General features: G+C 39.9%; 1 protein-coding gene across 8 annotated transcripts in view; it reads left to right on the plus strand.

Annotated features, from left to right (window-relative positions):
* Window positions 1-804: 804 nt before the first annotated feature.
* The window catches only part of SH3BP2 (SH3 domain binding protein 2), a 40,570-nt gene continuing 14,219 nt past the window's right edge, over window positions 805-27,155 (plus strand). For 2 of the 8 annotated variants that reach the window (XM_063336849.1, XM_063336850.1), the window contains exon 1: window positions 22,520-22,727. In XM_063336849.1, coding sequence (XP_063192919.1) covers window positions 22,618-22,727 — 110 coding nt within the window. In that variant the 5' untranslated portion in view covers window positions 22,520-22,617. Of the gene's footprint in view, window positions 933-1,172; window positions 1,250-17,300; window positions 17,359-19,551; window positions 19,632-20,863; window positions 20,913-22,519; window positions 22,728-23,789; window positions 23,896-27,155 lie in introns of those variants that run through there. The other 6 variants (XM_063336852.1, XM_063336853.1, XM_063336854.1 and 3 more) reach the window with 6 other exon arrangements.

The raw sequence follows: 27,155 nt of genomic DNA on the forward strand, positions 1-27,155 counted from the left end.
AGTCATGTCCTCCAGGGCCAAGACTTTTATCCCTGCAGAGTCCAGCGGAGGGCTACAAAGATGATCAAGGGAATGGAGCAACTCTCTTGTGAGGAAAGGCTGGGAGACCTGGGTCTGCTTAGCCTGCAGAAGACTGAGAGGGGATCTCATTGATGCTTATAAATTTCTAAAGGGCGGGTGTCAAGAGAATGGCACCAGACTCTTCTCAGTGGTGCCCAGTGACCGGACAAGGGGCAACAGACACAAACTGGAACATGGGAAATTCCATCTCAATATGAGGAAAAACTTGTTTAGTTTGAGGGTAAGGGAGACTGCAAGAGGCTGCCCGGAGAGACTGTGGAGTCTCCTTCTCTGGAGATATTCAAGACCCGCCTGGATGTGTTCCTGTCCAATCTGCTGTAGGTGACCCTGCTGTGGCTGAGGGGCAGACTAGATGATCTCCAAAGGTCCCTTCCAACCCCTACCATTCTGTCATTCTGTGATTCTACGATTAGACAGGCCCCAGGCAGTGCCCGTCGCCAACAGGGCCCATAAGGCCGCCGAGACTTTTCAGCACACATGGCCCTGACAGAGCCCAGCAGGGCCTACGGCCTTTCAACCGGGCCCTGGCACGGCACGGCACGGCACGGCACGGCAGCTCTCTCCGGAGCAAACGGCCGCCGCTTCGGCACGGCGCCGTACAGCTCGGCCCACTCCCCGCCCAGCCCTCCCCCGGCGGCCTCCGCCCCCCGGCAGGCCGAGGAGGGACGGCGCGGCCGTGGCTGCCGGCAGCTCCCACCAGCGGCGGTGGGTGAGGGAGGCACCGCGGCAGGTGAAGGAAGGGGCGGGCGCTGGGCGCGGCGGCCGGGCTGCGGAGCGGGGATGAGCGGCTGGCGCGGCGGCTGCCGCTGGCGGAGCTGAGCCGAGCCGAGCCGCGCCGCGCCGCGTCTGAGGTAAGCGCCCTCTCCTCACGGGATCAGGCGGGGGCGTTCCCGCTCCCCCCCAGCCACCGCCAGCCCGCTCCACGCCGGCCGCCCGCTCCCTCACAGGGAGCCCGTGGGGGGAACGGGAACGCGGGCGGGAAGAGGCCTCGCCTGTGTCCGCGTCCCGCCCTCCCGGCTCAGCGCGGTGCCTCGGAGCGCCGGGGAACACCTCGGGCGTTGATGCACTCGGGAGCGGCCGGTTTCCCTCGCGAGGGCTTTCTGGAAGCTTCACCGGCCTCGGTCCGTCGGTGTCCCAGGGTACCGGGCAGCCCTCGCCGCCGCTGCGGGTAAGGCGCCCTTCCCGGCGCCCTAAGGGGAAGAGCTGGAGGGTGCCCGGTGTCCGTCCCGTCCCGTCCCGTCCCGTCCCGTCCCGTCCCGTCCCGTCCCGTCCCGTGTGTTGACGCCTCCCGTGCGGTGCCGGAGGTGGGACGGGGTCGTTGTGACGGTGTGGGTCCGCCCGTGTGGGAAGGAAAGGCTCTTCAGGGGGAAAAAAGGAGAAGTGTAGGTGCTTTCCTTCAGGAGAAGGAGAAGATGGAAGAGCTGTGCTGTTTCCGCCCTTATGCTGAGCTGCAGCTTTGGTGTGGAGTCGTGAACACTAGCAGTAATTTCCTAGCACGTTTCCAGTGATAATATAGATGTATGTTAAAGGATGAGGGAGGCAAGACCATTTAAAGATGACATACAGAGTACAAGTGCATTTTTGACAGCATTTTCTTTAGCGTTGCCGTCTTCTTCAAGCCCCCTCAGCCCTGGAAGCCCCCTCATCCTTGTGTGTGCCACACTTTCACCTCTGTCTGAGTTTGAAGTTCCTGTTCTTTTACGGGTGTGGGCTCTGTGCAAGCAGTGTACTGTCCGTCTTGTGCCAGCAGACAGCAAGGACACCTGGCATGTGTTTGTTTAATTTGTCAGCTTTTTATCCCACAAGTCACCAGTGCAAATCGGCAGCAACTTAAGGATACCGCTATCCAGAGTGAATTGAGGAGGTGGATGAATGTTTCCCCCCCTACCATTCCATCTGCTAAGACCTCTTTTCTTGGGTCTTGATGACACTAGCAAAGAATAAGTCAGTAGTGGGACTGAACTGGACTTGCACCTTGTCTAATTAGCAGACGGATGTCAATGAGCCTTCCCTACTGGTGTGGGTGCTCCGGCCGGCCGGTGCACAGGCGGGACTTCAGTTTCCTGTATGAAATTAGTTGCATTAAACTGCTATGTTTCCTACTGTGAAAACCAAATTTCCACTTTCATTCTGCTCTTAGTTTCTTAGGGGGTATGAACCAAATTCAGATCTGAATAATTATATACCTCTTCTGTTTATTTTAGTTGCATTTGTACAGGAAATATAGAGCTGGAGCCTCTGCAGTTTATTTCATTCACATGCCTCTTTCATGCTACAGACTAAAGTAGAATTAATTTGCTGTTTTTCTTTTAGGCATGTTTCTTTCCCTTCCTGTTACTGTATTTTGGAGCCATCTTGCTGTTGCAAGAGAGCTGATTAATAGATACCCCTTGCCAATATTCCATTACTGAGGAGTCAGTACTGGGTCAGCTTAGCGGTGGGTTAAATGGTGTTTCCTGTTTGTAATTTTTTTGTTCTAAAATCTCCCAGCTCTCTATAAACTTCTCCACAAAGCATGATAAACATGCTAAAACACCCAGAAAATAAAGAGCTTTTTTTGAAGTTATAAAGGAGGGAGATACAGAGATGCCAGTTCTGGAAAAGGTTTAAAGTTTTCAAACCAGTAAGAATGAATATACCAAGATAAATTCCTTCAGGCACCTCAGGCAGGGCTGTCTGAGTGGGAATTCCTGCGTTTGAGGCCGATCTGATCAGTTGACTGTGAATCTGTAAGCTCCTGCAGACAGATGAATCCCCTGTACTTCTAAGACCAGACTTCCAATCTATTATTGTTGTTAGAAAACTTAGTTAGCCTGTGAAAAAACAAACAAACAAGAAAACAAACCAACCACTAAACCCAAAACAGGGGGTGTGAAAAGTCTCCTCCTTCAATTTCTTACCTAAGTGGACATGGAGCAGTCCCCTTTGATGGGAAACCAAACATAGCAGCCACTTTAATGGATTCTAAGTAGAGAGGGAAATGCATGAAGAACTTTAACTTACTTTTCACAACACTAAAACTCAAACATGGATGACCAAAAGGCATATACGTATGTGCCATTTTACCTGTAGGAAAAGGGCTTTTGACACTCAAACCCTGGTGGCTACATTGTTTGCTCTTCATTTGGTGGCCCTTAGATTGTTAATACATTTATTGCCGTGCATGACAGTACAGTAAGGTCGCAGTAGTAGAGGGGTATGAGTTTCAGCTTGACAATATTGACTTAGGGTTGGTATATCTTCCAGTCTCTTTGGCATGAGATGTTAAGACAATGGGTAAATTATGCTTTCATCACATTATCCAGCAATTTCATAAGTTGTTTGGAATGTGCAGCCCTGCAAGTATTGTGTCAATTAATAGTTGCTGGCTTAAGCCTGATCTTAAAAGTACTTGCAGATGTAAGTAGCCCTATTATTTGTAAAACTGTTAGTTTGTTTTACTGTAGGATCAGGATCTTGGCTTATTACTTCTATCAGACCGTGCAGGAAAGTTCCTACAAGCTCAGACTCTCAGCAGAATTGATAGATAGCTTTGTAAACAATGGTGAGGACTCATAACGTTTCCAGGGGACTTCCAGAGTAAATTGGTTTTGTTTGTAATGGAAAGTATTGGTTGATACGGTGATACTTCCACAATGCGTTTCGTCTTCTGATGGGGATTTCTGAGGGAAGAGAGAAAATAACCTCCTGGATGACTATTCCTCTCTTGTGTAGCTAAGCATTCTTCTGGCCCTTTTTTAAGGTAAACTTATTCCGTGAAGGCATTTCACGTTTCCTTTTGAACCTGTACTGTAGTGGAACAAACAGTGTCTGGAAAGGATCTGGGAGTCTGGAAATCAGAGGGACTTAAGGCAGCCTCAGAGGTAACCTGAGAGAGACGATACGTTTCAGTAAATATGATACTAAATGGAATGTGCATTTTCTACATCACACGTACATATGTCACTGTCTATTCCTCTAATATTTATGGACTGTTTCTAACTCTCCTATTAAACAACTCCTCTTCTACTCATCTTATGCTAGAACCTCTAGACAAGTTATGCCCTTTGGGATGTGTTGAGGAGAGAATTGAAGGGACTGAAGTTTTGATCAGTATAACTACGCTATCATTGTAAACTTCAAGGAATTATTTATCATGCTATATGTTACAAGCATACGTGTCATTAGGTTGTTTGCTTAGGATAGATGATTAGACCATATAACAGAATTCTCAGTATGCCATACTTTTTAAGGCCAATATGCTGTCTCCACAATATTTCTCCAAGACCTGAAGGTTTGGAGGTTTTTTTCAATCTTGCTGCTTCTCCCTAAAATCCTATGTTGAATTTCTTATGTCTTTGTTAAAAAGAAAGGGGGCTGAAGAGTCCACATTTCATTTAACACATGCAGGAATCTGAAAACTATTTTTTCTGAAGTAAGGGATGAATTTTAAACAGGGCGATAGTTAGGGAAGAATGCAGAGATGTGACTTCCTATGGAAAGAGACAGAAATGTTGTTCACCCCCTATCCCAGCATACCAGCGTAACTGAAATAATCTTATTTATTTTACTTGCATGCCAGCTCATTTCCAGTAATGACCAAGTTCTTATCTCTTCCAAGGTGGTGTTATTGCGATGGTTACACTTATCCGAGTATCTTTTGGCAGAACAATGTTTAAAGATGATGTACAGCGCAGTGAAGGAATTACAATCATTCAGAAATCAGATCTTGGCAATACTTATGTCTTCAGCTCCTGCAAACTTTGTTTTTGGGAGCAGAGAAGAGAACAGCTTGCGTGCCTGTTGTAAGGATTTCTGTTGTATCTTCCTGCTGCAGTCACAGGCTGTTTTAACTAGGCTAATTCAGGGACACCTAATCTGTAGCTAGGGCTCTCTCTAAAGCAGTTCTGGCAAATTTTAGCTTGATGGAAAGTAGACATTCTGGATCTGTCTCCTAAAAGAGTTGTAAAGAGCTGAGATAGGTAGCTGGTGTGAATTAAGAAAATCTTTGGCTAAGTTTAGGAATAGCTGCTTGCTGGATTAAAAACTCAGTTGGAGTTTTACACAGGTAAAACTCCAAGAATCACGGAATGGTTTGGGTTAGAAGGGACCATAAATATCTTGTAGTTCTAACCCCCCCTGCTCTGGGCAGGGACACCTCCCACTAGACCAGGCTGCTCCAAGCCCCATCCAGCCTGGCCTTGAACACTTCCAGAGATGGGGCATCCACAGCTTCTCTGGGCAACCTGTTCCAGTGCCTCACCACCCTTGCAGTAAAGAATTTCTTCCTGATATCTAATCTAAATCTACTCTCTTAGGGAACTGCTATTTTCATTCTCTTTGTATTTGAAAATTCTCGCTGTTCAACTGGTTATGATTGAAGCTTCCTGGATTTTTATTTTATTTACTGGAAGTTATAACATTGACTGACAAACTGTACATCATTAACGGTGTATGATCAAGATCTTACAGGATCACGCTTCTATCCTAATGGAACAGTAGGTACATTTGATTCCTTAGGTCTCTTCTGTCTTCCTGGGAATGTATTTGTCTTCCCTCTTCCCAACTCCCCCACCCTTCTAGTATTAATGTGTCAAAGAAGGAACTTCCCAGTTCAAGCTAGCTTTGTATCCTTACATTTTTAAAAGGTAAACACTTTCTCCATAGTGAAATGCAACCACTCTACTGTGACTTATAAAAACATGGGATTTGGGTTTTGTCATTGTAGATCATTTTCTTGGATATGTTAGAGCAGGAAGACAGGAGTTTTGGGTTCTGGTCTTTATAGTGTGACTGACTCTAATTTATATAGGTGGTGATATTGTATATTGTAGTGTGTGGGCACTTAGGGATGACTGTGGTAATTCCTGGTAATTCCAAACGTATTTAGGTGACTACGGAGACTTTTATAACATGGAAATGGCTTTCACTCTCTTGCTGAACATTTGGAAAACTTAATACCTGCAAATAGATTTGAGATCACTTTGCAAAAACTTTAGAGTGGTCCATGTAAACAGATTAGGATTGTTGTGGCTTGATGTAGTAGACATTGTAACTAAACTTTACTTATGTGTATGATGTTATCTCCTCCTGACACATGCAAGTACAAAGGACTTGTGAATATCGCTGTAAAACTCTTCATTGGTACTCTTGATTGTTTCAGTGCAGGGAATATACTACAACCCCCAAATAGGAAAGTTACCAAACATATTTAACCAAGGCTTTTATTTCATTATCCCTTCAGCTTTGCCATAAATAAGAGTACTAGGAGAAACGCGGATTTATGCCTTTAATCATGAACTTACCTGTAACGGCTCTTCAAACAGGAAATCTTTAATTCCAGATGGTTTCCTCAAAATATGAAACTGGAATTTATATTGGAACTCATATTTGAGCAACAACTGAGAAAGGTATCGGCCTTAATTTTATTTTTTTTTTAAATCTGGTGGCCATGCTGAGTTATATTTAATTCTTTTGTGAGCACCAAACCCCTAAAATTTTAGAATTCTATTCTTTTTGGCAGGAAAACCAAAAAAATATGCAAAGGTCACGAATTAGGTTCCGAAGGAGAGGGACCTCATATATATTTTAAACAAGTATTTATTATTCACTGTCCCTGTACTGTGTGTTTTAAGCCTTTCCTCTAATTGGAAGTTTAGCATGCTGTTTTAAAAAAACAGAAACTAAAATACCTCAGCATAGTAGCCGTAGCCTTAAAAGAAGCAAGACTCAAATTTAGTAGTCGGCCACATTCAGTACTTCTTAAATGTGATAAGCAAGGATGCCTTTGCATGGCTCTGGACACTTTTGCAGAATTGACAGTTCATCAAGTTATTTCACATCTCAGAGTTTGAATTCAGTTATGAGTTTCTGTATAGGTAGAGCATGATTTTTGCCCAGTAAAGGAGATAACTGTTTCACAGACTGGAGCAGCTGCCTTTTGTCATGTGGGTTGAGACTCACTATGTCAAGGTAGTTGTCCTTTCTTTAGTATGTTCACCTTCCTTTTGTTTGTTCACCATCTCTGCCCCTGTTGCCCCTATCCAGTAAGCGTACTGCTGTCTTTTTACTGTTTTCAGCATACCTATGAAAGTGGTAACAGTCTGTGGCCTGAGTCTTCAGGCAGAGATGGTGGGTTTTCATGGTTTTTTTTTTTTTCCTCATTTCTTTGTCAAAATTGCTGGCATGACAGAAAGACTGGAGATGCATCAACTATTTATCTTACCAATTATTTTTAACTATGCTGTGCAGCAGTACCACAATATGCTTTCCGTGTATATGGAGCAGTACTGCAATGATGCTAGGATTCAGGCACTGTATCAGTTTCAGTAGTGTTTCAGTGAGTTTAAACCCCACACTGACTGACTAGTGCTTCTAGGCAGTGGCTACTCACACCTAGAACAGAGGAGGAGCTGCAATATTTAGACCGTAAGTTTACTGAAGGACCCGATTCTTATCATTGGCTATTAGTATTTTATGTTACAGTTCATCTCCTGCCTTAGAGCTAATTTGTAAATTTCCAGCACCTTGACTTAACACTGATTACCAGGTTCCAGTTAAGTGATTAGTCCCAACTTGCTGTAGAAAAATAACCTGTGTTTTGGAGTTTGAATTATTTTCCTTATTCTTGCTTCTGGCAGTACCTGGAAAGAAAAGGCTGGGAGAGTCCAGTGGCACCAGTGTGCATGTCTGGAACTGTTGCTACCTCAGAGATCTTTGTTTGTCTAAGTGTTGACTAGAGGGAGAGATGATGGGAAGTGTGCTGCAAGACTCATCATGAAAGGTGATTTAGGCATAACTGAAACATGACTAAAAGCAAAAGATTTCTCAGGATTTTGAAGCGTATCCAAATAAACAAGAGGAGAGAGAATAGTCGAAGGAAGTAGGAAGATTTAGAATTCCTACGTTAGTACTTGTATGGTTAAAAAAATAAAAAAAACATACTGGGTGATAGAAATGTGGTCTGCACGTATGAGTTTCCTTTCTGTTAGGAACAAGAATGTGAAATTAGATTTGCCTTCAGTGACCTCAACTCCATTGTTGCTGAGGGTAAACACACTTTTTCATTGTTCAGGTTAGCCAACCTGGAACTGCCAGCTGAACTGCATCTTTTGGTGTTATTCTGCTTTCACAGATGGAAATAAGGTCAGGTCTAGTTCAGCTGGCAGTCTTTCTATTTAGATGAACCGTGAACCTGTGCTGTGCAATTTAATAATTAATCCTTAAACAAAAGCAAGACTTAATTCTAAATGCTCTTAAATTGAGGTGACTTTAAATAACTATAGCTTCATCTTATTCTAGCATTGAGTTTTTCATTTAAAGATATGCAAAATAAGAACCAAGAACCCTTGGAGGAGGGGAATCTTACTTAACACGTCAGTTTCCACTTTCATATTCAGTTCTTCTCCAGACAAATGAGTTTCTTACTCTCAGGAGAGCTTTACTCTGCTGAAATCAGTCCCCAAGATGTCTTTATCTTTACTTATGTAGCACTTCAGGGCAGCATCTCAGATCATGAAACAGATTTTAGTAAGTGTAAAAGCGTGTGTAACTCATTTTCATTTTTCATGTAATAGCTGCTTAGTAACAAAAAAGGAAGAAGAGAGGTGGAAGTAGATGATGCTGTGAATACTTCGGTCTTGTCTGGTGAAATGTGGCTTGTAAGACACACCAAAAAAAAGTGGTTTTGTAGGAAGCTTTGTTTCCCCGTTCTATTTTTAACTTCAGCTACTGTAGAGATAGACATTAATCATCATTGTGGAAATGGTCATTTTTATAAATATTTGCATATTTTCCTATTAAATAAAAGGTAGTCTATTGAGGAGGGGAAAAAACAAAACTCATTTTGAGTTTGAGTGTCTCATGAACTATGATTTTTGAGGTTATACCTTGTTGAACCTATTAAAGTAGAAACTACATTTGATCTGCAGTTTCCTTTCAATGTCTGCATCTAAATTTTATACCAAGTTAAAATCTCTTTGACATGGTCCTTCATCTCATGTTTTATTAGATCTCTTAAATTATTTTACAAAACTTACCATACTTCTTAATATTCTGACATAAGTTAGTGAAAATCTCGCTATGGTGTATCTGTAAAACTTGTTAAAACTCTTCTATAAAATAAAAAGCTTCAGTTTAAATGCCATATCCTTACAAATTTCACCTCAAAGTCTACCTAGTTCCCCTTAATTTCAGGAGAAGTTGCTTGCATGTATCCAAGTGCTGAGGTTGGCATTCAAACCAGAATGTAGTTAACCTTGAGAGCTAGTTCCTGCAACCAAATTAGAGGCTTAAATTATTAGCCTCTAATCTTGTGACAACTCTACTAAAAAGAGTAAATCATTACCTTGATGTTGCTTAACGGTAATTCTATTACAACATGTCACATAATTGTTTGTTTCTCCTAGACCAAGATGGAACTTGTTATACATTCTGAAGATACTAAGTTCAGTGTGTTACAATTGGGAAACAGTTATTTCCTCAAGTGGGAGCGTCTCTTATCTCAGAGCACTGTGGTATGATCTTACTGCAGAGATGGTACAGGCTGCTGCTGAACATTTTTCTTTCATTACACACGCTCCTAAGCCTTTTGCACAAGTCTAATAATCGCACTGTTTTGACCAAGGCTATGTATTGAAGTCAGCTTCTGGTATTTCCTTATACTAGTAAAGCTGTACACCTTGGATACATAGGGCTATGTAAGAGCTAGTCATCTTCCTTTTCATTGTTTTCTGTACCTTCCTGTAAGGATTAGCATTTTTTCTACTTTATGTTCTGATAGTGATGTAGAGAGAAATTTAGCACAAAGAAACCTAGGCTATGAGCCTATAGGTCCTATTGACAAATGAAAGCTTTATGATTAGCTGATTCAAGAACTGCCCTGATCTGTAAAGCTGACTAATCAAAATGAGGCACTTCCAGCTATGTTCAGGCAAAAGAGTGACCTGACTTGCACAGCTGCTGAGCATCTGCAGCTGTTAATTGCCTTTAATCGGTCAGGCTTAAACATTCAAGCTTTCCGCTGTAATTTTTCAGTCAGTTAATGAGACTCCACTATCATGCCAAGTAGGTATGTTTCCAAAGCACTGCACAGTTTTAAGTGGGAGGAGTGGGATTTGTGTATACAAATTTTTGTACGCATTGTATGGAGAAATAGGCTTTCTGCTGTCAAAGTGGGCATACCACCTGTAGGACCATGGGACAACCAGTCCTGTGCAGTCTCCATGGTTTGGTATGTAGGAGAGACTACTTACCTTTGATTTCTAACTGGAGACTTGTATTAGGACTGTAAATAAGTGAATATACTCAACAGAACACTGACCAGAAAGGGTTTTCTGAGAAGACAAAATACCCATTGCAGCAGTGGCAAACAAGTCTTGCTGTAAGAGTAGTGGTTCTCTTCCCCCTAAAGAGCTGGAGGAAGAAAACTACCTTGAAGAATACCAAGGGGTTTATATGCAACAGAATTGTGACCCTAGATTTAGGAGAACTCAAATAATAAGATGATGTATAGTCTGGCCCAAATCTATTCCAGTCCCACCATCAATAAGCTCTGTGTGGGTGCTCTTACTCAGGCGTAAATTAAGCATGTCAAACTGCTGGAATTATGCTAGATAAATACTTGATGTCTGACTGTGCAGTGGGGGAGGGAGGGAAATTTGGAAGGGAAAGAGGAATATTTTAAATGTACTTTTCATGTTTCAACTAGGAGAAGAGCCTAACTATTCTCTAGCTACTAGAGGCAATTATTGTATTTGTAGGAAGCTGTTACGGGAAGAACTCCCAGTGAAATTCTTTTTCCCCTCTGAACTCAAAGCCTCACTGAGTCATTTGCACACACACTTCCCCCTCCCCCCGCTGTCCTTATTTCTGTCCCTGGGCAAATATCACAGTTGTTGTGAGGATGGTTGTATGGTTGTAGTTCAAGAAGCCTCTGATACAAGTGTCTGAAGAGGCAAATTGAAGCATTATCAGAGGAACCTGTGGATTTTCTGAATCTCACATCTTTAGCTTTGAGGTGCAGATAACCTTTCTAATAATGATGGAAACAATGCTGATAAGATGGAATACCCTATTTCCAAATGTACACAGTACTAAATGATATCAAAGTGATTAAGTCTGGAAACTATCTGCCATATTGGCACTGTGCCTCTGCTGCCACAGTGGCATGGCATCTCTACTCCCACAGTGGAGAGCAGTTGTTTCTCCTCCCCCCTGATGACTGGCAGCTTTTCTGCTCAGCAGAGCTGGCTGATGCTGTGTCTCTTTGGTCCTGGAGGAATAAGAGGGCTGCCGGGGGTAGAAGGGTATCTCGGTGTAAGAGAAGGGTGTTACAGTGCTGCTGGTGCCACCTTGTGTGCTTGCACTGTGGGATTCAACTCACCAGCAAATTGGGTTGGCAGGTGGCAAGGGATTAGTGACAAATCTGTTAATTACTAAAGATATACTAACCTCTGATTTAATGGGCTGCAACAATATCATGCTACTTAATACTTGGTAGCAGGAAGCTCATTGCTGGGCTATTGAACTGGGAGCTCGGTCCCTTACAGAGTTGGAGATCTTACTCCAAGGAAAGTGGCACTTGATTGACAGGCTTCATTTATTGAGAGAGTGACAAGCAGAAGGGATTTGCAGCAGTGTCTTTGCTATGAAATGTGGCAAATGGAAGTCGTTTTGCTTGAAACTCTTCACTTGGCAACTTTATACAATTCCCTTCTGTCCTGGAGTGTTCTTTCCCATTTTAGATAGCAAGGAGCAAATTAATTAGATGAGTAGGTCTATGCCTGTGGCATTTCTACCATTCTGGTCAACATGCTTAGTCATTTGACTGACACATTTTACTCATTCTCTGTCATTTTTGTAGTCCTAAGGAGATGATGATGAAAAGTGCATGGTTTAGTGGTTTAGGGAAAGGTGCAAAATGTAGTAGAATTTTGCTCTAAATGCACTTGCTGGTCTGTGTTAATTGAGAAGATATGTGGAAGAAATGCACCTCAGACATAAATTGGAAGTTGTGAAGTGTCCTGTTTTTTTACCAGTTGCAGTAGTGGTGTTGTCCAGTTTTCTTCTTATTGTTGGGCTTTTAGGTTTTTGAGCAGCTTACAAGTAAAGACCACATATGAACTTGGCCTTATACTCAGACATGAGTCCACACAAAAAGCAAATGCAAGCCTGATGTGTTCCTAATAATTCTGTACTAAGACCAAGATAAACTATATCACTATTTAAGCCTAATGTCCTAAGGTTTGATGGTTTTACGTTGCATATTTCAGCAGCATCACCTAGAAAAAGAAGAAAGAGCTTGTATTAGAATGAAGAGGATTAAGGATGGTGTTCTGTATAACTGCCAAAATATCAAAAGGGATGGTGAGTCTTGGAGAATACATTCCTTGTGATTTCTAACTGAACAGTTGTATCTCCAAAAACATCAAATGAAAAAAAATGATAAAGAAAATCTATATAGCATTCCAAACCAGCAAAAAATTCAAGGTTTAAGATTTCAGGGTATGCAGTACATAGCAAGAACTCCTTCAAGATCCATTGTGTATGCTTTAGTCTTAATACTTTCTAGTATTCTCTCTATCCTTTCTGACTTAAAGCTTATCTTTTCACATTCAGTTAAACTATAACTATTGCAGGCCTTGCACTCATCTATGACAGCTGCTGGTTCTGTGTTAGACTGCATAGGAGAGGAAGCAGCACTGGAGCAATGGAAGTGAAGGCCAATGATTTTGTTGTTACTTTCCTGTTGCCCATTTAAAAACAAAAACACCCAAGGAAAGTGTTTACTAATTGTTATTACAATTTTAAATGTCTTATCTGGACTTAAGAGGTAGAGAAGTCTTATTATGTCATACATAATCTTACGAATCTGATCAATTCGACTTATTCTTTTAAAAAATAGGTCCACTGAAGATTATTGAATGTGTAAGTTAATGTTTTTGCTACTTTTCTTTTTCCTTGTGGAGACAATCCACATGAGATCTTTGGAAGAGGAACAACTACTGCTCTGATATCTTAATACTTGGTCTTGCTTAGATGCAAATAAAAATGGATGTAAAATAAAAAAAAATTTGGCACCATGTTATAGCTGGAGTAATACAGCTGCCGTCTGTTCTTCCAAGCAAAACAAAATAGCCATAAACGCAAAACTAGCATTGTTAATCAAAACTGTAGTAGTATGCCACTTCTTGTTAAAGGTAGTTCATTTCAAAGGATGGATTTTATTCATAAATACCCACGTGTTATGCTACATACATCATGTATACAGATATAGATGGAATATAACCTGAATAACAGAAAGTGGAAAGAGTCTGCAGTTTTATCTAAAACATGCTATTTTTCAGGGTGTGTCTTTGATAACCATAAGGATGCTTTTATTTCTCTGGCATGAGAAGACAAGGTGAATAACCAAATTGCTTCTTGTGATTTTCCTTTTTTAAAACATGATTCTTTGGAGTAAATACAATGTTTAGTCTATCGATGGTGTATCTCCATTGGTTTATCATATAAACTGTGAATGCTTTTGTGATTATATCAAAATCTTTGCTAACCTGTGTTAAAGTTAGAAATATTTTATAAAATTTTGTAGGCAAAATTTAAGTTTGAAGCATTGGGACTGTTAGGTTTTGATCTGATGGAGGTGTACATGACAGAAATTGAAAACTAACTCCATCATAATCTGGGAAATGTCTTTCATTAAAATAGTGGCTTACTAGTTAACATTAAATAACCAGAATGCTCTGAGAGATTGTCTGGAGGATACTTTCTGGAGGAAGGGGAGGCTTTTTGTTCGGAGTCTAATGCACTTCTAACACTTTCTAGCATGCCTCTAAAGCTGAGAGTTCTTTTCATGGCTGTAGATACTAACTATCTCAAAGTGTAGATGTGTATTACAAACACATGTTTTTAAGTGCAGTTTTTTAGAGGATGTTAAGTATATCAGTCTGTATGGTTTCAAATGCTATATAAAATGTCACAAGACCATTATCTTTTTTTAAAGTATGAAGAAATGCACTTTCTTCCTTTAAGCTCAGCATTTGTAGACCTTTTTATTTTGTGGTGCCAGTAACACACACGATTCAATCAATGCGGCAGCGATATGTATGATCTGTCATTTGGCTTGGGTCTGGGTGAACTGTTGTTGTACTTACTGTACAAAGATGTCAGGTTTGATTACTTAGGTTGAAACAAGACTAATCCCATTGACCCAAATTCCTCAATTTCCTTTGTGCAAGTGAAATCCAGCTTCAGCTCTTCTTTGTGTACAACAAGTGACTCGTATTTAGAGAATACCTTTAGCGAATGCCTTAAGAATATCTAGGATGTGTACAGCAGGAAGATAATCTAAATATTGCAAAAGCTTCTGCTGGAAACATTATATGCTCCATATGTAAGGGTAAACTCGAATTTTATGGTGTACCAAAATTTGGAAATGAAAGAATGCTATATGGACTTCCTGGAGATAATGGCTGTTAGTTCTAGGCAGTGCACAAACCATAAGTTTTTGGATGTCATAAAGAAGAGTGTCATTATATCATAACCAGTTCATGTCCGTAAGCAATCTAGCTGCACTGTTTTGAAATAGCTTTTTAAAAAAATTTTTAAGAAAGAATGGTGCACGAAGGCAATGTATTCCTTGTAGCTCATGTTGCTAAGATTAGTAGGGTTGTTGGAGTTTATAACATATACCATTCCTTTAAGAACTGTATAGATATCAATTACATATTTATTTATTTTTAGTGCATGTAATAAATAAAGGTAAGTTTTGTAGGTGAAAAGTCAATGAGGCCAGGAGTTAGCCAAATGTTCTTTGGACCAGCTTTGATGTGACCATAAGACTGGAAAGAATAGACAATGCTATTAGATGTTTAAAAAAGGATTTGGAAAGAAGCAAGTTCTCTAAGATAGGTTAACATGATGCCAAGAGCATCTTAAAATTAAAGGAGGGGAGGGAGGGGAAAAGGGGGGGGAAATAATCGAACTGGACTGTAGAGTGTATGTAAAAGAATTCCAGGCTTCTAGATTCAAACTTTAGCTGGAATAAGTCATTATGTCTGAAGTTAAAAAAGAAAAGTCAGTGGGAAGGAAACGGAAATATCTTTTAAAGTGAATGCTCCAGTTTACAAATTCTTATCTCTTATTTTTTGATAACTTGATGAGACAATAGGGATGGGATGCATGGAGTCGGATCTGAGGTGTAAGAACTGGATAAAGATACAGAATATTCTTGCAGCTCAGAGGCTTACTGGTGTCATTTGAAGTGACAGAGCCTGAGATCTTGGAGTCTGAGATGGATTTCTGTATTCCCATATTCTCAATCACTGTGCACTAAACTAGATGCACTACAGCATTTTTCATTTGGGTTTTTTTTTTCCCCTCCTCTGAGATATTAATGACCACCAGGGCCTTTTAGCAGGGATAGGACAAGGGGTAATAGCTTTAAACTAGAAGAGGGAAGATTTAGACTAGGTATAGGGAACAAATTTTTTTCAATGAGGGTGGTGAAACACTGGAACAGATTGCTCAGGGAGGTGGTAGATGCCCCATCTCTGCAAACAGTCGAGGTCAGGGTGGATGGGGCTCTGAGCAACCTGATCCAGTTGAAGATGTCCCTGCTTGTGCAGGGTCGTTGGACTAGATGATGTTTAGAGGTCCCTTCCAACCCAAACTACTCTATGATTCTATTCTATGAGCATTCCAGGGAGGGTTTTCATTTATGTGTGCAGTACCACTAAATCCATTCTCATTATCTTTAGTTTTCTGAAGTCTTTTTCCCAGTGTGAACGAGTTAATCCTTATAAAGGCTTTTGTAAGAGTATATGTCTTGACTTTCAAGACAGGTCAGAAAAGGAGATGATTTGAAGAGAAGAGTTAAGCGACGTCGAAATCAGATGGAAAGCGAGGATCTAGAACTTGTATTTTAGCTTCTTGCCTTTGGCCTATCTTACTGTCAGGTGTTTCTTACTCTTCTAGTATGTTGTGGGGTTTTTGTACCTCTCGTGAAACCTTTCTGCAACCTTCATTGACACTATACCAGAATATATTTGATTAGGCAAACTGCGATCCGTGTTGTAAAATAAGAACAACGTCATTCTTCAGGTCTTATGAAGTATTGTGTATGAATGTCTTCTGTACTTGAAAATAGACCTCCAAAAGTGAACTCACTTTTGAACGTAGCTCTACAGCTTTGGAGGCGTAGACCAATGTTGGGATAATCCTTGCTTTTGGAGTTCATTTAAACAAGAGGGATCTAAGGAGGAATACGTTTTTGTTTTTTTTTTTTCCTTTTGGTCATGTTTCTGAAGAAAATAGTGATTTCTGTAAAAGAAACGATAATTTCAAATGACATTGTCCAAATTGTCTTGTAGAAGAAGCCCCTTGCACGTGATTTATATATTTTCAGGGTTAAGTGATAGGAAATGACTGTTCCCTCTCGCGTCCTCCAAATTAAATTGTTTGTGTACTGCTGTCTTTCTGGCACGGCCTTGCAGTGTACATTTGTTTCAAAATTAAAATCTTGACCTACAATACCAACTGCATGTGATCTGGTGGTTACAATTAAATTCAGCTTTTGTAGAAAGTAAGCATGAACTTGCAGAGATTCTTCTTTCCAGTGTATGTGCTCCTTTTATTTTTTTTTTATTTTTTTAAAAAAGTAGTATTTACCTAAGTGATGAAATACTGTAGCCTTAAATCCTGGTTATTTTAATCCTTGTTCCTACCTGTTTCAGTCCTTTGATTTTAGTGTTTTGGGTGGTTGGAGGTGAGAGTGGCGAAATACTTACGCCTTTCTTATGCCTATCCTTTAGAGAAGTCCCTAATGTGGTTTAAAAGGGAACAGTCATTGGAATCAGAATAAGGAAACCTTGTTTCTGGTACACCTACTTGGGTGCAGGAGATTTTAAGCACAAGGAGCTTCAAAGTTGTTGGAGGTGGGGGCTGTCCATTGGCAATACAATTAGAAGTTGGGCCTTCTAATTCTATAAATTACACTTGCATGGTTATTAGCGTTAGCTTATTTTGAGATTCTAGTTCCTAGTCAGAGTTTCCAAGTATGAGAAGAGCAAACTCTGAGATGCTTCACTGCATCACTAAGAAACCGGCACCATCTACTGTGTAATACAGCAGTGAAGTATAGAGTGAGTCTTTGCGGTTACACTTTGTCTTTAAATTGTATCACTAGTCTCTTTACAAGCAAAATAAAAATAGGAAATATTTGTCTCATTTTGTTTTCCCAGGGTCTGACAGAAGTTGAACTTCCTCTTCAGTGCTGGCTGCAGCCATTTGCCTGCAAAGGTATGTTTCTTTAAATATTAAGGTTACTGCAGTCCACCAGAAGAGGGGCACGCAAGCTTGAGGGGCTCACGGATGACATGACCAAATGCTTCCTCTAAACCAGGGCTTGTTGAATTTCTTTAGTATTCAATAAGTGGTTTGTTATCAGGGTTAGCAATAGAGTTTAAAAACTTACTTATTGCAGTTTTTTGCTGATAGACATTCAAAAGGACTTTATCTATAAGCTTTATGCATTTTTGTCGTTTTTAATATCTTGATGCAGGAATGTTTTAAAATTACTTATGTTCAGTAATTTTTCTGTTGACTTGCATATACACTTACACAAAATACTCTTTTTTAACTGACAATAATAGTTAGTGTTGGACCTAAGTTTCGTTAGTCTTGTAAAAGCACAATGTACAATGAACTGATGGATGTGTATGTCTTGCCAAAATGCTTTTATATTAGAAATGGTAGAAAATCATGAACACAAGTGTAGGGCTCTAAGGTGGGTTTTTCACCTTTCTTCTTTTTTTCACTTGGACTCTTGATGTTCTTTAAATTGATTTAAGTAAAATTCTACAAAAACAGAAAAAAACATTTCCTAACAACAGACTTAACTTCATATAGCAAGAGGTCTGCTGGTTAAGTGTACCTATCACATGTCCTTTATAATCAGTAATGGATATTTGACTCCCTCTTGTAAATTTCTAAGAACCTTTATTTAGGTGTTGCTTTTACTAAATGCCAATGGTCTGCCACCTTAAATGGTTAAAGGTGTTTTGACCTGTAAGTAGAAATTATTTCTGTGGTCCAGCAGTGCTTCCTAAATTATCAATGATGAGTACATTAGTGATAGAATTGTATGCAGTTTATCACAAACCAGCCTGGCAGCAAAATTGTTTCAACTCTAATATTTTGGAATCAAAAACTTCTTCCAAGGGAATAAATAATTTGTGGAAACTCCCACTCTAAGTGTCTGTGTGTATTTGGGGGAACTCCCTTTGCAGCTGCCTGCAGCACAACTGCCTGCAGGAATAGGACTTTGGCAATCATGTTTGTACTTCTGCTCAGTTACGTGATTTTTTTCTGGCTGTGGTCTTGTTTAAATTGTTCTACAAGCACTGATGAAAGATAGCAGTTAATCATAACCGTAGCTGCATTTACAGTCATTTTTACAAGGACCTTGGATATAGGTAACAGTTAAAAGGAACAAAGAGCTTGTCCATCTGGTTTGAATAATAAACTAAATGGAAGTCTTGCCTCGGTAATGTGTCTTTTGAATTTATTTTGAAGAAACACAATAAGCAGCAAAAATGTTTAAGCACTTGCCTTCTATTTTAAGTGTTACTTATACCAGGTGTTACTGGTATGGTCGGACTGGCGTAGACTTGACACATAGTTAACCTTCTGGGTGAATGCTCCTTTGTGGTTTTGAAGAGCGTTTTGATTCAGTAGAAATTCCTTAAACTTAACTTGAAAAGCTACTCATAACAAAATTGCCAACACAGAAAATTATGTTAGGATAGCTGTACTGATTTTAATTCAATCCTTATTTACAGCAGTATTAAGTCTTAGGTTATTTTTCAAGGTGAGCTGATGTAAGAGAGTCTGTTAAATGATAATATACTGAGAGTTTGCAGAAGGTTCTTCTCTTCCAGCTGTACAGTGTAACTTGATTTTTACAGGCTGTGCGTATACCGCAGATACTTTGTGGCTGTCTCTTCGTCTATAGACATTTGGGCAATATCTGACATTAATGATATCCCAAGATCAAAGTTAGTGTATCATCTTCTAGGACTTGTGCCAAGTTGTTTTGTGAAACAACCAAAAAAAGTTACAACTTTGCTTTAAAATTGACACACTCTTTCTCTGAAGTTGCAAGCCGACAGTATGTCCATAGATGTTCACAGCTTAAGAGCAGTGGGGTATAAATAGAAACTCAGAAGCTTTTCGACCTGTGTTTCTCAGATTTAGATTGAGTATATGTTATCAAGGCTTCAGCTACTGTCTTTAATATATATAACTAAATAAGTAAATACATTATTAAGGCTTCTTCAGCTCTTCCTAAGTAAGTTGAATGATGGAATGATAGTTGAAATTTAAATAATATGAATTCTTTTGTTATTGAAAGAGGATTTTTGGAAATTCTGGCCTCATTTCTCTCCTTTGTTCCTGATTACTTATTATTATTTTTTAATTATTATTCTGCAGGTCACCCAGCAGAAGTAATTCTGATGCATGATTATTCACACTTTAACAGGACTGCCTTATCTAGCAGATGAAGGATTCAGGCGAGTAATTTACAGTTGCTCTTTTACAACCTGCAGTTGTGGAGTATACAGTTGATAGATACGTCATCTCTCGATAGAGTGGATGTGTTTCCACTGCGATCTAGAAACTTTGGACTAAACTAGTTTGGTAGAATTAATAAAATAATAAAACTCATAATAATCTGCTCATGATTTAAACTCATTAAAGTCAGTAAAACTAACAGAATGTGGCCTTCTTTAATGCCTTACTATACTGTAGGCTTTTATGGAAATATATAATATATGAACTCTTAAGTTATTCTGAGGGGAACTTGACTACTGAGCTGACTACTTGCTGCAACTCAAGGAAAGTGTTTTTTACGCTATTTCAATTTTTTTTGTTGCTTTGTTAATTTTTCTGCCTTGCCTATTGCTGTGCTCTTCTTGTGCTGCTTTTATTTACAGTCCATTCTTGCAGTTTCCTGTAAATTGGTAGCAAGAGGAAGCTCTCTTGCTGCAGACACAGCTCAACCCGTCAGCTAGACTAGTGAACTTTTACTGGCAAGGATAGCACATAGTGCTAGAGATATATTTTATTGCTCTTGCTTTCCATTACATAAAGATAAGTAGGACTGCTTTTGACTGGGAGCAAGAGCTGTTCCTAACAATGGCAGAGATGATTGGCAGACTTCCTCAGACAGTGACTGGGCTGGAATGAAATCCAAATGTTGGCTTCTGATGCTTTGGTTCTTCCTATTAAAGCTATCTGAGTGAAATCTCACAAAGTTAAAGAAATGAAGTAGCTCCTTTTGACTGAAATTCTCACAAGGCTAGCTTGGTGCAAGGCTGCTTCTCACCACTGATTTTGTGGGGACAAATGAAGGTTAGTGGTCTGAAAACCATATACCAGAGTTCTTTGCCAAACTGAACTTTGCGTTGTGAAGAAGGATAAATTTAATACTCTTTCACTTCTCTGACAGACATGTTAATCAAATCCATAAAGACTTCCTGTTTCTTCAGACTCCTTATTTGCAATTTTGAAACACAACCCTTCTGATTAATGTTTGGGCTAGAGAGTTAAGCTGAATTTTCATCCTTCCAAAACTGTGAAACATATAATTTTTTTTTTTTTGTTGTTGTTCCTCAGTGGAACACCGGCTTGTGTGCGTGCATGTGTGAAATGGCTTCTGTTCCAACTCTGTGACCATTTTGGCAGTGCTGGAAATCACCGGAAAAATCAAAAGGGGATCTTGGAACTTGAAATGAAAAAGTCTGTATTTCTGAGTGCTTAAGTGAAGAATGGGAGAGGACAGCATCAGAAAGGTTAGAGTGGGAAAGCTGTATTTCAGGAACATGCATTGGATAAATGAGACATAATTAAAATGAGACTGTTGAGGCCAAAGAGCATGGTACTATAGTTGTGGATTTTGGAGGGGAAAACCAAGACTTAGGTGTGTCACACCAGAACAGGGAAAGAGGAACCAAATTTTTTTTTTTCTCCAGTGTTACATATACTGAAATGGTGTCATTTTGGTTGTAGCTTCATTACTGAGGTAGAGATACAGATTGCAAAGATGGTGATGCAAACTTAGAAGAGTCTGCGTAGATAGCAGAGGAGGAAAGATAACTGGGGGAGGAAAGATTGCCTTAAAGCATTGTGTGTTAATGCTTGAAGTCTAGATTGGTAACTGATAATTGTAGCAGATAAAGCAAGTGATTTTTAATTCACAAACTGCTGAAACATAGTCCTCTATGTCATTTCTGTGTGAAAAATCTGTTAATTAAGCCACTGAGAGAACTGGGTATTGATTCTTATTAAATAGCACTGGGGTTTTGTGTTGATATGCTGATCCTTTTAGCTAACAACAGGTGTTATTTGTGGTTTGCTTCCATAAACCATATTTATGGTTTGCTTCCCCTTCCTATATAGCCTGGCTATGGAAGGAGTGCAAATGGGTGCCCTATGGTGAAGACAATTGAATTTCTAGCCGAAACAGCCATGGCCAGTATCTGAAATGTTATTTTCTTCTGTGCTTTGGTTGTTGGGTAGTTTGCAAAGAGAAAAGACATTATATAGAAACTTCTGCCTTCTATTTTGGAGTACAAATTAGTGTCCATTTTACGAAAAAAATATGTGAAGTAAGCTTTACTTGGCATATTCGTGTATGTAGGTTTTGTCCGTCATTCTGAAACTTGCTGGGTGTTTTTGTCTTACTTGAACTTTCTACTCCGGGGTGTTGGTTAATTCCAGACAAAGTCAGTGAAACAGTTGAATTGTTTAAAGAGCTCCAGATGAAAATAAGCATACAACAATGGTATTTATTCATCATCAGTTGGTGATACTTGTCCTGTAGAATAGTTGCCCTCGTGTTGTGAGCCTCTTGGATTCAAATTTTTTTGTCTTTTATGGTTTGCGTAGCGTCAAATGCACAGGCAAGACTTGCTCTAAAGCATGTATATGCTGCATAATCTTTCAAAATTTCTTGGGTTGAAGAGAGGAGGACAAGCTCCAGCTACAGGAGAGAAGAGAGATGAAATATTTATCATAGTTCTGTGTTGCAGTTCCAGTACCTGAAGCACAGGCTCTTCAGAAGCACAGGCAGCATTTCTAAGCTGCCGGTGTGAGAGCCTGAGTACACTGTAAGAAGAAAAGGGCTGCTTTCTCTTTCTCCCAAGGAAAAGTAGTTGATTGAAAGGTGAGGAGGAAGCAAGTGAGGACTGGAAAATCCCCTCTGCTTTCTGGCTTTCCCTCTGACAGAGGTTTGAGGTATGCAGGGTTTGATTTATAACCTCTCTGGGAAGTTGGGAAATCTGACCAAGATACTGCTGCCCACTAACACTGGGGGAAACAGGAAGTAACAAAGGAAACAAGTCATTGCCTAGGCGTCCCTTCTGGCCGCAGCGCAGATGCACAAGCAGTTGGGGCAGGGTTTCTTTTCCTTTTGTGTGTTGAGCATACAGCAGCTATTGCAGTCACTCTCAACCTTATAATACACAGAACGGGGAGAAGTGCAGAGATGTTCCTGTCATGCCTGAGAGGGATCATAAGTTATTAATGGCTTGGTCATCACAAAGGAAACAATCATTCGGTGAAACTGTCAGCAGAAAAACTATGTGTCGATCAGGCATGGTCACCAGGTTAGTGCATGTTTGTGGCTTGTATTTCTGTCGTCTTTTCTCTTTTAGGTAAACAGCAGGCTAAAACCAAGAGTAGAGTATTGTATCTGGGGTCAAATACTTTTAACTCATGCAGAAAATTCAAGAGCAAAGAATTGAAGGGGGCAGAGATGAGGCGACTGTTAGTTGAAAATGTTTGCCAGAAAAGAAAAGGAAGTTGAAGCAAGTTAAACTGAGTAAACTTACTTACAACAGTGTATCTCAGTTGAGCTTAGTTCTCTGTTCTCTGTCTTGTAAAATTTATGTGACTTTACAGTGTTTGTAGTGTGCTATTAATCCTTTTGAGAGACTATTGTGAAAGGGACTGCTAGAAGTATTGAGAAATGGAATGTGTAACCAAAGAAGTAGGCGAGATATGGAAGAGTATTGCAGAAATACTAGAGAATGTTTAATAAATGGAAAAGAGATCCAAAAACTTTGCAGAAAGCAGTTTTAAGAACAGATGGTAAATGTTTAGATGGTTGACTTGGAGTACTAGTTTTTGTTCGGAACTGTTGAGAGCACATTGGGGAAGCTTTTATTTTACAGTTTTGCTGTGTGAAATGCTGCCTCATTTTTGGTTAAGCCTTTTGTAGAGACTGAAACTTAAGTCTCCCTCTGCGTTATATGAGGAATGCATTCATTTCTGTAAGTTATATATGTAATGTTATATGTAAGTTACATATTCAGAAGGAAACTAGCCTCTTGCTTTGTTAGGTTTTACTTTCAAAATAGAATTTAAAGACTAGAAGTTATGAGATATTATGGCATTTATAAAGTTCAGACTTAATTGGCATAGAGATACTTGTTACAAACTCAAATCAGGTTTAATTTTTACACTGCAACTTTGGAGGCTGCTTTTTATTTGTTTTCAGCATGACCAAAGTGGGCTCCAGGACACACCATAAATATTATTATAACAAGTGAGAATTTTAATATAGCTCTTGGCAGCTGTAGTTTCAGAGATGAGGGTAATGTGTTTTTAGCCTATATACTGCAAGATGTGGAGATGATTACATCTGCCATATGTTCTGCTGAAGTTAAGCAAAAACTGAGGACTCGTGGCTATTCCAGGATGCAATCCTTACTTGAATCAGCTTGTATTTGCTTTAATTGGGCTGAACGTCAAGAGCTCTTAAGGCCAAAATGGGTAAGTTTTCTTCTGTAATGTAATCCAGATTTTTAATGTGGCAGATTTTTTTTATTTTTACCCGTGGATGGACTTTTAAGCCAGTAAAGTAATGCCGTAGCCTCCAATCTATCTATTCTATAAACAGTGACTGAGGGAATAGGTTAAAATTACTTCACAGGTGTATACATTTGCATAGACAGAAGTCTACTCTCCATTTGGAGTTTGAGCTTGTTAACAGTATTGTTATGATTCAGAAGAAACTTCTGCATCAGAATGGCATTATCTAGATTACACGATGAGGTGTGTTTTTTCACATTTTTTCATGCTGTTGTAGTTTTCGTGGTACTTTAAAATAAAAACCAGCTCATTGTGATAGGTGTTTGAGAAAAGTGTACTCATATGATAGGCTTGGACTGACTTTATTGATACATTAAAAATACACTGCAAATTGATTTGGCTTTTAGTCTGTCAGACCAGTTTGTATGTATGAGGTAATTACTGTTGTAATTGTATAAGCTCTGTTACCATGCTCGAGAGTGCTAATTGTATTGTTCTGTCCTTCCGAAAGTACTGTTGAATGATGAAGCAAGTCCTGTAAACTGTTGTTCCACCACTTCTCCTAATACACTGTAAGACTTATCATCTCCCTCACAGGCGTAGAATTGTTGTGGGGATCGTTTGAGAAATAAAGTGATGCAAGGCCTTTCGCTGTCTGCTGCCATCCTCTTCTGGTTCAGAGTTCAGTGCTGTTTCAGTGGGGGAGAAGGTTGATTCCAGAGCCGCTTGATAATGGATTTTGGGGCTCAGTGGAGAACTTAAAAATATGCATCTAGTCCCTTGGTGAGTGGGAAGAAGAATAAAGTGTGTAGCTATTACTGGGAGCTTGCACAAAACAATGCATGAGTAATGTCACCTTCTTTTTGAAAGAGAGGACTGGCGTCGGAAAGAGAGCAGGGCTTGGCTCTGATTGCCCTTAGTGGGCCCTTTCTCTTAACTTCCTTGTCAGCTCCAAGGGAGAGACTATGCTTATTCACCTGGGATGGGAATGTGTAGTAGGGTCTTTGGCTTGTAGTGCAAGAATGTAACTGCATAAGAAACAACTTGGAGATATCTTTCCGTTCTTAACGGTCACAAAGCTAACAGGCTCTACAGTGACATCAGTGCTTGCTATCGATCTGTTCTTCATGTAATGGATTAAAAAAATTATAAGAAGAATATCAAGAGTGGAAGGAACCATTTCAGTGAGCTAAAGGCAACCATATTGTAGATGCTAAGACCAGAAAAATCTTGTAAGAGCATCCATTTTTCCTTCCTCCCACCCTTACAATTAAGATCTTGTGATTACATTGTTTTGACAGCTTTGTCCCAGCAGCTTGATGCAAAATAGCATGTAGTGTCATTCCAGGATTGTTTTGTATTGTTAAGAAAAGAAGAAAAATCTGTTTGGGACTAGATTGAAAGTACTTAAATGGATTTAGAAGCTTAACTCAACCATTTCAATTCAGAATACCAAAGTCCTCCCAACATGTCTGCAAATGACAGTGCTTGAGGAGCCTACAGATGTGATAGGGGGTGCTATAAGTCACAATGAGATCCAGAAAATAGGCATATCAGCCTCTAAATCTATTGAAAAGATTGGTATGATTAGGTGGGCTCTTAAGCTCATATAATGTGTACTGGGTTGCATGGAGTTCAGCCAAATGCCCTTTTATTTACTTTGCTGGGATGGGGAAGTTCTGAGGCTTGGTCTCTGTTCTCAGGACTGTTTTCTGAGTCGTCAAAAGTAAGAAATGATCGTGAATAGAGGAAGCAGAACCTGATACTCTCCTTCCCCCTCAGTTAAATCCTGTAGTCATCACACTGTAAAACTGGATTTCCGCCCCCTCCCCCCCCAGCTCCTCTCCTTCCATGACTTACTTAACTTGTCTATTTTTCTGTCTCCCTGATATTCTGGCTTTTCAGGGGGAGGAGAAAGTGCCCCATCCAGGCATGCTTTAGTGAATAGTCTAACTAGTCTATTCCTGTACAGAAGGCCAACATGACCTAGTCAAATATTTCTGTTTTCTGTATTGACCTAGGGCGGGATACCCTTGTCCCCAGTGTTTGTCATTGGCTTCCTGGAAATCTCAGCTTGATGATTGTTTTGGATAACCTCTCTGAGACATTTAACTCTGCCTCTTCTGATATGTTTTCAACCTAAATACAGTATTAAAAGAGTTTCACACCAAAGGCTAGGTGCTTAAGTCCTTTCTTGTTCTGTTTTTTGTAGTAAAATGACACAGGATTTGAAGACCCATGATGAATCTGAAATTGTTGGATGGTATTGAGACTAATGTTAGAGATTGATCAAGAAAACTGAAATCAGAGTATATTTGTCTTAATAAAAAGGTTCTATTTTTACTTAATCTTTTTCCTGAATGTAGCTAGAAACAGACGTGAATACCTTAATAATGGATTAATTTCTAGTGTTTGAATGTCGATGTGCCTGTTCTTAAAATAAAAATTTAGCCCAGGGCTTGCCTTTGCCGTCATTTCAAGGAAATCATGCTTAGCAGTACTGCAGTGTGGTTTGGTGTTAGCAGCCAGCTGGTTAACGGTCTCCATTTCCCTCACTTTGACTTTTCTGCAAGATGCAGAGAAATAATTTGAAGGATCCTTTCCCCCCTGCCTCCTTTTTTTTTGGGGGGGAAGTTACTTTTCTTACTATTTTTTTTTAATTCTTAAAGGCTTAGAATATCTGCGTGTAGCCACTTCTTGGACCTGTTAACATATTACTGTTGCTAGAAATTTCATTGTGGGGGAGGAGGAGGGAGGAACAACTCAGATTGGAAAGATCTCAATCATGTAATAAGAACACAGAGGAAATAGCAGAAGGAAGGATACAGCAGAATACAACGGAAGTAATTTACCTTTGGTGGGCAGGAAGGTCCTGGTGGAAAACTGGGAACCGTGGTACCTTGCAGTGTCTGCTGTGAGAACCTTTCTAGGGCCTTAGATCCTATCTTCTCTGCTTGTGCCTGTTTTATAACGCTAAACGCTAGTGTTTTATAACACTCTAAAACCTAATATTTGTGATTAGATTTTCTAGGTTGCCTAGAGTCTTTAATTGAATTTAGACTCTCATGGTAGAAAATGTTAGTCATTTCCACCCCTTCCCAACTGTGCATCATCAGCAAAGGGCAAGCAGTTAGATCTAAATCCTAAGCTGATCCACTGCAAGATCAATTGACTTGCATTTCTGTTTTTCTGAACACATATACAACGGATATGTACTCCAC

Source organism: Chroicocephalus ridibundus, chromosome 5 (assembly GCF_963924245.1).
Source record: "Chroicocephalus ridibundus chromosome 5, bChrRid1.1, whole genome shotgun sequence".
NCBI lineage: Eukaryota > Metazoa > Chordata > Aves > Charadriiformes > Laridae > Chroicocephalus > Chroicocephalus ridibundus.